Genomic DNA, 12,258 nt, shown 5'->3' on the forward strand with positions numbered 1-12,258 from the left:
AAATTAAAATTAAAAAAAATAAAAATAGTCTACATACAAATAGTCCCAAGTGTTTGACTGCACGATCCTTCTGGGTCTACAACCTTGATTTTGAAACCTTTACTTGCTGCACACTCTCAGAACTTGCCACAAAGTATTAATACTAAAAACAATTGAACAATAGTAAAACAAATTAATAAATGAGAATTTACTCTCACCAAAATAAAAATACCAGGCAAATGATAAATGTCACGTTAAAATTGCCCAATTTATAATCTACAATTTCACAATATACAAGTATCTAGATTATTTATACTAATTCCCTCTTTTTCTACTACCACTTTCCATGCTAACATAGTCTAGTTCAGTGAAATATACTTAGCACATCTTAATGAAATATTGGTTGATTGATTGGCACAGATATTTAATACAAAAGGAGGACCTTAAAATGCAGATGACGTTGAAATTAAACAAAAAACCTTGATGCAGAATCATGAAGTATTCTTAGCCTGTTTGCCAGGAGACCAAAAATATGACTGACACACAAATGGAAAGTTTGGTGTTTCTGACCACACAGGCTTACACATAGCAAAGAAAATCAACCAGGCTGCTCAACTCGGTAAAATCCATTCATGCTTATCAAGTAGGGGCTGTAGTGGGAAACATGCAGCATTGATTAAAACCAACAGCCTCATGTGCACATATACACAAAACCTGTGTATTTAAGATACAGAAACTGTGTAAGAAACAAGATGTTGGGATGTTGATTGGATTTACATGTTGATGAAATTTCAGTGAAATGAACCTACTATCACGCAAGATTACTATGAAAAATTTAATTGCACAGACTATTCTTGTTGGAACACAGAGAACTGTCTGCTCTCTTTAGTAGCATTAACCAAATTTCCCTCTCCCATTGCTACTGCAAGAACAAAAAGACAGTATATAAAACTGGATCGTAGTCTACAAAATCTGCAAGTCAATTAGTAAGTTTGCCTGCATTTCTATTTCTGCATGATATCTTCCAAATACAGACACTTGAGATATAAATCTTGTCTCTGCAAGGCCCATAGAAAACATTTGTCTCTAAGTCATATTTTCAATGATCATTCTTGGTTAAATAAATCATAGAAAAATAAATTTAAACTGTAAAATCAACTTATATTTATTATCTCTTGTAATTTCCATATCTTACAGCCAACTTGTTTAACTATTAAATGTGAATACTCCATTAGGATATAAAAGTAATAGCTGTGAACTTTGTTTTTGATGAGTTATATGTGATGACTTAATTATTAATTGTAAATACTTGTACTGTTTGTATGAGGTAAGTTTTCTGAGTTTTGTCACTACATTTTAGAGAGAATGACCTTCTCATTTTGGATCATTGAAGGCAAATAAAAAACAGATCCTCTTCGGTACCTAGCATAATTTCATAAGAAACAAATGCTATTTTGATGCTAATTCTTTGGACAATAATAAAGCTTCACCTTGAAGCTTTTCTAATATTTTTGTCAAAAGAATATATACTTAGATATGTACTTTTTCTTTTTCACAAATATTCAAAATGTATTGTGGAATGAAAATATTTTAGCAAATAATCACATTCACTTGTTTTTTTCTCCCATCTACACTTAAAGCAATAATCACAATGTCACATAATTCCTTGAATAAAAATTCTGCTCTTGAAAATGTAAACAATGGGAAAAACATCCAGCTGCTTACCCCAGATAGAGGGATAAAGAGAAAACAGACTGATGATACACACTCTATCAATTATTAAAATGAATAGCTCTAGCTAAAAAACTGCTGCACAGCAAAACCACCACAAAACCTCCCTAAGGGTTATTGCTGATGCATCTGGGATCATCTGGGGGTCAGCAGGGCATCCACATATGACAATTTACTCTCCACACCCTCATCTTAGAGTAAAACTATTGGGGGAAAGTGGAACAAGAGCTCTGTACATAAATATGGGTATCTTCTTTACTTGATTAGCTAGATGCCACGCCTTTGCCAGTTATTTCTATTCTCTATTTGAAGATGCCTCAGAAGTAATGGCTTCCTAAATGATTTCATAAGATTAACCAGACTAACAACCTTTTAAAAACTAGGCAAGAAAGTAAAGGAAAGCTTAAGCCAATATGTGATGAATTTTAGAGAGGCAACCAAGACAGTTTGTACAGAAAGTAAAACGTGTGTGTGTGTGTGTGTGTGTGTGTGTGTGTGTGTATAACCTCAATAATGGATTTGCTTTTCTAGATTATGTGCACATTACCATGAATATATCCAGGCAAATGTATGACTGTTAAATTGCAATTGAATTTGGCAATCTATACAATCACTTGTCATTTTGATACTTCATTTACCACTACTAAAATCAGTCTTGTGTCCTAGGCTGTGTTATAATCATCATATTAACTAAATTCATTGAACAAATAGATAATTTATTTTCATCTTAGGCTAGGATTGCTGGCACCGCCCCCCTTCGCTTTTGTTTATGACTTATTATGCATATTGTATTATCACTAAGATAGTGTCTCTGAGATACATAATCCTTATTGGTCTATATGTATTGGTGGACTTTTCTTAGGTGAGAAATCTGGCTGGGAAGAATATCTTGTTTGTGGAATTAAGCAAAACATTAGCATTTCAAATATTTTTATCTTTTAAGGCACGTGCTGCCACAACTAATTCAACAGTAGGAAAAAGATCTTTGTTCACACTTAAAGTATATGTGTGTCTCTGTGTGTGAAAGAGAAAGAGAGAATTCAAGAAACAGGTGCTATATATTTCAGAAAATCATACTTTGGGAAAGAATATAAACATTATTTGAATCTTTAACCCAAAGTCTATTAAATTGCATTTAGGTGCTATTTCTGTTCCAAGTCAAACTTTTTGGAAACCACTGTAATCTTATTCTAATTTTCTATTTAACTTGATACATGTTATTTACTTTTGAACACAGGCTAACCCCAAACATTTTTAGTCAGTGAATGTTACAGTTTAGGCACACATTACCTACAAGCACGGTGTGCAATCTCACAACAACGTATGCCCACAAGATTCTTGCATTAGGACAGCTCTATAAGACTATCTCTGAGCTTAAGAAACTCGGTATCCTTGGGTGATACTCAACAGGTGTGTATCTTATCCTCTGTTTTCCTCTGACATGACCCAATTTTACACCGAAATTTTAGTAGAACAACTTGGTCTTCTCATATCTTTTTAACTTCAGAATCTTAGATCTGGACCAACACGCTATTAATCAATTAAGGGAATATAAGTGGGAGATATTAAAAGGAGGACAAGTAATTTATGGAACCTGAATTTCTGAAGTCGTATTAAGGCAACATTGGGTTTCAAGGTGAAACAGATGCTGAAAAGAGCTTAAAATTTACTCTTTTAATCACTGACATCACCTTCCGTTCACTCCAAGTTAATAGGTCCTTTTATAAATTAATTTGGCCCTTCTGATGCTTCAATTAGGCAGGTTACAGTATTCCAAGGAAAGCATAGATCAAGGAAATAGATTGCTGAGAAAAAACCTTGCAGCCTAGAAGGAAAAATACACAGTGTTTAGTCTATTGTCTATAAATAAAGGTACTAAATGGATGATGTGTAATCATCAATATTTAAATGGCAAAAACAGACATATGAAAGAGTTCATTAGTGCGATGAGGCATTGTCCTTATGCAAAGTAAGTTATGACACTAGACCCACATTTTTCCATACAAGATTCTATTCAAGTACTGACTCTAGTAAAGAGAGGAACTCAAAAACTAGAGCACCTACGTGGAGAGGCATACTGGAACACATGAAGGTGTATCATTACTTATGAGGAGAACATTCTCAGATTTCTGAAGAGTATCCAAGAAAAGCAAACTGGAGGAAAAGCCATAGCTTTAAGGTACATATTCCACAAAGATGTCTTAAGATTCTGAGGAAGAATTAACTCCTTATCAGTCAGTTATTTCCAAATGGCAGCAAGTTAGATCAAGGTAATCATCGAAAAGATCTTTGCTTGGGCAAAAGATGGTAACCATACCATTATTTTTAATCTTTAAGATAAAATAAGTGCATTTAATTCCTCTTAATATGTACTTAATATACATTCTGATGGCATTCTAAGACATTTTCCATTGATAAGTACATAATGTGAATTCGGTAGTCCTGATATACTTAAGAAATACTATGTTGCCCTTCAGTTAACAAATAGAACGTAATATCAGACCAGGCACACTAGCTTACTGCTAATTCATAAATGAAGTTTGAGTGTTTGTTTCATGCATGTGAATCTCAGTGCCAATTCTTGTCTTGTTGGAAAAAAATTGTATTTTTTTTATGTTTGTTGAGTATTTTTGCTAATTATGTATGATGAACTATATGTTGTAAGGACTGTCATGCTTTTAATAATGTGTTCTTTATAATTTAGATGAACTATTAGAAAAGCCCAGTGATTAAAACTCGAATTGTGTAACTGTTATTTTTGTAGGAAACTTATCGAGACTCATCTGAAAACCATTCCCAGTCATGCATTTTCAAATCTGCCCAATGTTTCCAGGATGTAAGTAGTTTTATGAAATATAAAGAGAAGTTTGCATTTGTGACACGTTATTTTCTAAATGTCAAGAAAAATATTTGGTACTGTACTTGCATAAGTCAATGGCATCTCCATTTTTAATGTATATGAAAAATTTATGTACATATTTATTTGACTTTGCTCCACTCTCTAATTCCTAGGTGATTTTTAAAATCAAGAGCAAATTTAAATTCATTTGGCCTTGAGAAGTTCATAATTCTTGAGGTAGTTTAATATATCTTGGGATATGGCAAAACCGGGAAACTCTTCCATAAACAGATTTATGTATCTATCTTCAATCCGTCTATCCTTGTTACCAATTCTTGACTCAGGGGAGGATGGGATCCAAGTAGAAGGATTGGCCTTCTGTAAGAAGACGGTCACCTCTCGTGTTATAATAAGAACTTTACAATAAAAGATGGGGCAGATGCAGGTAAACTAATAGGCTTATTGGTGGAGAATTCAAGGAATCCTCACGCCAAGGTTTCAATATTTTCTACAAATTGTTAAAATTATTAAAGGTTATCTATTAAGATGGAAAGTGGAGGTGGCAGAGTTAGAAATTTGGGGAGAAGGTTTAAAATAAAAGTGGGGTGCAATAAGAAGATGGTTGATGAGATATATGGGACATCCAGGCAGATTTGAAGGCCCTATCGAGGCTTCCTCCAGGGAAATTGTGCTAGATTCTCCAGTCTGGGTTAATTGTTCCCTGAATCCCATCAGAGCACTTAACACCTTGTATGTTAATGCCATTTACCTGTCTGTATCTCATACTACTGTGAGTTCCTTGCAGCTAGGGAACAGGTCTGTTTTGTCATTTTCCAGAAGGATGTCTGACACAGAATAAATGTTCAAAGATATTTGATGAATGAAAGCACATACACATGCATGAATAATAGTTAATGATTTCATATATCTCAAGGGGGAAGAATGTGATCACCAAGACCCTAGATTTGTCTGGGACAGTCCAAATTCCCACGTGTTATTCTGGCATAATTATTAACAGCACCCTGTTTTAACTCACAAAAATATCCTAGTTTGGATGACAAGTGTTATGATATATGGTCACTGTAATGATTATATAAGATTTATATGCTACGAGGAAATCTGAAGAAGTGGGATCTGATTTTTTTTCCTAGTTTTAAAAATGGGAGGCCAGCACAGTGGCTCATGCCTATAGTCCCAGCATTTTGAGAGTCCAAGACAGGAGGATCACTTGAGGCCAGGAGTTTGAGACCAGCCTGGGCAATATAGCGAGACCCCATCTCTGTAAAAAAAAAATTTTTTTTTAATTAGCCAGGCACAGTGGTGTGTGCCTGTAGTCCCAGTTGCTCAGAAGGATGAGGCAGTAGGATCACTTGAGCCCAGGAGTTCAAGGCTATAGTGAGCTATGATAGTGCCACTGCGCTTCAGCCTGGGAAACAGAGTGAGACCCTGTCTCTAAAACAAACAAACCAAAAATGGGATAAGTAAGCAGGGAATCATTACTTTCATCCTACTGAATAAATGATTTGTACATGTTGTCTTCACAACCAAGTTATAACATAACCTTTCAAAGAGGTGTCATTAGGTTGGAGAAAGTGGAACTTTGGTCTTAGGATGTGAGATGAATGACTATTCCTTCAAAACTCTGAGAAAGGCTCACACTTCTTAACTAAGAAATTCAGTAAAAAATTTGGAGCAATAGATATGATGCAAACTTAGGGAAACAAGTCGGCAGCCTTCAAAAATGAATCTTGCTCATCTAGAGGGCTCAGAATCATCCGTGGTAAAGCTTCTCAATCTCTACACAATAAATTAGTTCTTTTCAATGTCTTCCATTGTTTCCTCTATGTTGGAGTTATATTTGGATCAGAACCATTTATATAATGTTATTATCTACAAGAGGCAAAGGGTTGGGAGACGGTATAAATCAAAGGATAATTGTTTAGAGAAGAGGTAATTCAAAACAGAAAGCACAGGACCATTAGAATACTCACAATAACCAAGATAAAAGCTCAGAAGGGAATAATCAGCACTCCTCTTATAAACATTGTTATCAGTGAAAATATTTTGCTGACAGATTCAATTCAAACAATAGGCCAATTGTACTCAACCTGGCTAGCCCATTAGAATTACCTAAGAAGCTTTTGAGAAATAAAAATACGTATACAGTCATACCACCCTGAATGTGCCTGATCTCGTCTGAAAAATAAAAATGCTTGACCTATTCCTCATAAATTGGTTTAATTATCCTAGACTGGGTCTTAGACATCTGTGTGTTTTAAAAGCCCCGCCAATAGTTTAATTGTATGTCCAGGGTTGAAAATCTTTGCTATGTGTACAGTCAGAAACCATCTGTTAACTGTTAGTTTTCCCAAATGTCATAGAAATGCCTCTCAATAGAAAATGGTCATTGAATTTGGCTGCATTAGTCATTTTCATTACAAGATGGAATTTGAGGAAGCTATTCGAAATATTCCTTGCATATTTTTAAATTGCATTTAGGATTTTTGCTTTTCTTCTTTTTTAGTACTTAAAACTTTGAGTTATCTGTTGCTTACAAACTTTAAGACAAATCTTGAATTTTCAGCTTCATTCAAAATCAAGAAGAGAAGTCTTGAGAGAGTATGTAGTCACCAGCCTATGGAATGTGCCACTATAGAATTGTGGTTTTCTCTTTATTTTCTTTGAAACTACATTCTAATCCCATGCTATCAGGGATTCCATTAAAAATTCTTCTTATTCATTCTAGTGTTCCTTTCTAATGCTTTCATTTTTTGCTACTTTGAGTAACTTATCTATTCATTTGTTTATTTTATTGAGAGTCTGCTACATTCCAATCACTTTGAAAGGCACAGAAGACTCAATGGCCAAAGACAGACACAGTTCTGCATTTCAGAGAACTTACAGTCTAAAGAAACAACATAAATCAAATATCATCCAAAGAATTAGAAAGTTCCACCATGATAATTAGTGAAAGGAAAAGTTTATGGTGCTATAAGGATATAAATTGGACCTAATCAGGAAGTTCGGGTAAAGATTCTGAAGGAAGTGACAGTCGAATGAGAACTTAAGATGAATAGGAGTTAATATATTGGGAAAGTTCAGGTATCATGGGATTTGAAAAAAAAGTAGCATCTAATTTTAACATAATTTGGGAGAACCCATGAGGGTTGTGCATGTTGCATGATTTGGGAAGCCCATGACAAAGAAGTTATGTCAAAAATAATATGTTTGGAGTTTACAACCCTACTAACTTTCTACTTTGTCTTATATTTTTCTGACCTTCAGCTACTTATCTATAGACGCAACTCTGCAGCGGCTAGAATCACATTCCTTCTTCAATTTGAGTAAAATGACTCACATGTAAGTATAAGGAAAAATGCAGCATAGACCTAAGCCACAGCTACCCTTGATTGATTATTTTGGGGTTTCAGATGGCAATGGGAGCTGGTTTCCAGATCAGGGGTCAAAACTTCTGTTTATGATCAAATTCTTAACTTGTTCTCACTCTCGGTTTATGTTAATCCATCCTAATTACCTCTCAATTCCATGGTTGGAAGTCAAAGGCATTAGAAGTTTGTTTTTGAACTGCTATCCATTCTATTGCTACTATATCAGCATATTTTATTGGTGTGAATGTCACTGAGTCAATAAATATTTACTGAGTATCTGTGCAAGATTCTGCAAAACTGATATATTTGTCCTTGATCAAGAAAGAGAAGAGTTGCTTAGTGAGGTTAGAACAGGAGGGGGTTTTACAACTCTAGCTCTGGAGTTGGTCAGAGTTGGATTTGAGCACTAGCTTCTCTGCCTACTCACTATCTAACCTTGGACAAGTCACATAATTTTTCCTAGCCTCATTTGGGTAATAAAAGTTCCAACTTCATGTGTTTATCATAAATATTGAATGATGTAATGTATGTAAGTATTTAATATAGTGCCTAGCATATCAAAACCAATCAGTACATTTCAGAAATAATTTGTCTCCTTTCATTTCTCTAGTATGTTATAATCTATAAAAATTTTTACATAAATAATCACATTGCATTTTTAAAGCAGCCATATATTATTAAATATTAACTCTTTTCTTGATGAGAAAACAAAATATCTATAAATACTCAGTATATTCTAGACATTATACTAAACTTTTTTGAACAATATTTAACACTTAAAAAAACAACCCTGTGAAGTAGAGATTATTATTTCCATTATTTATATAAGAAAAATATAAATCCCAAGAGGCTAAATATATTTCCCTTGGTCACAAAATTACTAGGGAATAGGGCCAGAATCTTTATATTAATACTATAAATTTCTGACTTAAAAATTCTTACCCTGTGTGCTACATTCTGCTGCCTTCAAGAATACTGAGGCCCAAAATGTTGCTTCCAACTATGGTGGGCTAGCTTATACCAGATCAACCATTTGTCTGAGAATAACTAGAGGAGCTAGATTTTTAAAAAATTTTGTTGTTTAAAGTTATTGGAGTATTGTGAAGGCTGGAAGGATCTGAGGAGAGATAAGCAAATCCCAAAAATATCATTTGATTATATTCCCCTTGAGGTATTTGCTGAATTGTAAGGGACAGCTTAAAGGCTGAGAGGCTGAACAGAGGTTTAAGCAGCCTCACAGGGCTAGGAAAATAAAAATTGGAGTTCGGGGATCACTAAGAAGGATGGCTCCTATTAAACACCCCAGGATTTTAGCCACGATCCCTAAATAGCTTTATCCTATAGGTATGGGATAACTGCAAATAGATCAGCCCTCACAAAGACTAAAACCCAGCTTTGAATCAGTAAAAAATAACCAGGCATACCAAAAAAAAAAAAAAAACCAAGAGTATATGGGAAAAAAAACATGAAGAAGAAAACAGACAACAGAAATGATCCACAGGAGATTCAGATAATGGAGTTATCAGACATAGACTCAAATAAAACAATTATAATCAGTATGTTCAAAACTTTAAGCGACAAGAGAATTTTTTTTTTTTTGAGGTGGAGTCTTGCTCTGTCACCTGGGCTAAAGTACCATGGTGTCAGCCTAGCTCACAGCAACCTCAAACTCCTGGGCTCAAGCGATCCTCCTGCCTCAGCCTCCCGAGTAGCTGGGACTACAGGTGCATGCCACCATGCCCAGCTGAGTTTTCTATTTTTTATAGTGATGGGGTCTCACTCTTGCTCAGGCTGGTCTCGAACTCCTGACCTCAAGCAATCCTCCCACCTTGGCCTCCCAGAGTATTAGGATTACAGGCGTGAGCCACCACACCCGGCCAAGAGAATTTTTATGATAGAACTGGAAACTATAAAAAAAAGGGATCAGTTGTAAATTCTAAAATTTAAAAAGTCAATAACTGAAATAAAAAGCTAAATATATGAGTTTGACAATAGATTAGACATAGCTCGAAAGAGAATTAGTAACCTGGAAGATAGATCAGAAGAATATATACAGCCAGAAGCATAAAGAGAAAAATAAAATAAGAAATATATAGCATGATAAAAAGTCTAGCATACCCATGACTGGATCCCAAGAAAAAGAGAAAAAGAATGAGAGAAGCAGTATTCAGAAGAAATTTTCCAAAACTCTTATGAGACATCAAATCACAGATATTAGAAGTACCATAAACAAAAGGATAAATGCAAAGAAAACCACAATGAGGCACATCATAGTAAAAGTACTTAAAACCAAAGACAAAAAGAAAATCATAAAAAGCAACAAGGAAAAAAATAGATAATACTTTCAATAACATAACGAGACTGATAGCTGACTTTTCAACAGAAATGATGCAATTCATAAAACAATAGAAAGATATCTGCAGAGATCAAAACAGTAAATATCTCCTAACTCAACAAAAAGATTCTTTAAAATTGAAAAAGAAAGATACTTAAAGCACACAAAAATTTAAGGAATTTGTTCCCATTAAGCTTATATTAAAGGAACTGCTAAAGGGAATTATAATAATAAAGGAAAATGGTCCCACATGGTAACACATTTCTGTGTAGGAGGAAATGAAAAGCAACAGAGAAGGTAAATATATGAGTAAATATAAATGAACCTTGACTGCTCGACATAAAACAAATAAAATAATATCTTATGGAGTTTAAAACAGGCAACCCTGCTCTGCATGATAGTGTAGGATCATAAAACTATGCTGACTGGAACAGTGCAAAGCAATCTTAATAATCAATGAGAAAAAATATGATTATTTTGTGACTTAAAATTTTTTTCAAAACATTAAAACTTCTTTTAATTTCAGTTATAAAGGTATAGGAAAAATAGTATAGTAAAATTAATATTTATTTAGTGCACTGTAATTTTAAACCTTAGAAACACTTAGAATTAAAATGTTTCATTGCTTTGTAAAAACTTAACCAGAGTGGTTTGAACAATGCTTGCTCTCTTTATCTTTGCTGTATAACTTACAAGAGAGTATCTTTTCAATTCTTGAAAAACTATCGTACTTCTTTCTAGGTCTGGATCAGTTTCCACCATTTTATCCTTTGCTTTTTCAATGTCATAGAATATTTTTAAAAGTTCCTTTAGTGTAAACATTTGCCAGCCTCATTTTTGGGGGGACATTTTCATCCTTCTCTTCACAACTACTGTTCTCATTTATGTCAATAATTTGCCTTCACTAAATTTCTCTAATTTAATATCTAGAGCCTCTCAGATAGTGGTAGTATCAATATTCCCATGTTAGCTATTTCTTCTACAACTCCATTTACATTTGATTCAAATTCCACCTTCAGCAATATCACATTTCATTTCTTTGCTTCGTTTTCATCTTTTTTGATCAATCATTCCTTCAATTAACCATTTTTATAAAATGTCAAAAGGGTTTATTACTGAGAAACCCATAGGGACCACAACTGCATGTTTTATTGTTTGTGAGTAAACTGAACAACAAATATTCAGTGACCAATTACCAATGATTTTGTTTCTTTTCTTTTTTTTTTTTTTCTTTTTTTGAGACAGAGTCTCACTCTGTTGCCTGGGCTAGAGTGCCGTGGCGTCAGCCTAACTCACAGCAACCTCAAACTCCTGGGTTCAAGCAATCCTTCTGCCTCAGCCTCCCGAGTAGCTGGGACTACAGGCATATGCCACTATGCCTGGCTAATTTTTTTTATATATATTTTTAGTTGTCCAGCTAATTTCTTTCTATTTTTTTAGTAGAGACGGGGTCTTATTCTTGCTCAGGCTGGTCTCAAACTCCTGACCTCGAGCAATCCTCCCACCTCAGCCTACCAGAGTGCTAGGATTACAGGCGTGAGCCACCACACCCGGCCCAATGATTTTGAAAGAAGTGATGTAATTGGTCACCTCTTACGGTGTGCACCTGTTATTTATATAGTGACTTGTGGACTGAAGAACTGGTAACAAAGTTTGTACTTTATTCAGTTACAGTTAATATACCATAGTAACTGAAATTTGGATCATGTTGTCAAGAACATTTATTGTTTAAATTTAACTAAATCATGGTATCTGAACTTCATAGATATTGAAATGTGAGCAAGGAATGCTGTATACATAGAATTAAAATATACAACGGTAAAAAAAAAAACAAAGGATGGCAGGCTATAAATAATGCTAAAGTATTCTAAGGAGTTTGGATTATCTGAGAAGTGGTAAAAGTATTAACTTTCATATTAGATTTTTATAAATCATGAAAAAATACTTTAAACCATAGGGTAGCAGCTAAAATAACCATAGAAGAA

The 12,258-nt window shown here is 34.3% G+C and overlaps 1 protein-coding gene across 1 annotated transcript in view; it reads left to right on the forward strand.

Moving 5' to 3' along the window:
* TSHR (thyroid stimulating hormone receptor) overlaps window positions 1–12,258 on the forward strand; it is a 194,901-nt gene that overhangs the window by 84,345 nt on the left and 98,298 nt on the right. The window contains exons 2-3 of the mRNA XM_012656114.1: window positions 4,475–4,546; window positions 7,835–7,909. Of these exons, the coding sequence (XP_012511568.1) occupies window positions 4,475–4,546; window positions 7,835–7,909 (147 nt within the window). The remainder of the gene's footprint in view (window positions 1–4,474; window positions 4,547–7,834; window positions 7,910–12,258) is intronic.

Source organism: Propithecus coquereli, unplaced genomic scaffold, assembly GCF_000956105.1.
Source record: "Propithecus coquereli isolate 6110/MARCELLA unplaced genomic scaffold, Pcoq_1.0 Scaffold5, whole genome shotgun sequence".
Taxonomy (NCBI): domain Eukaryota; kingdom Metazoa; phylum Chordata; class Mammalia; order Primates; family Indriidae; genus Propithecus; species Propithecus coquereli.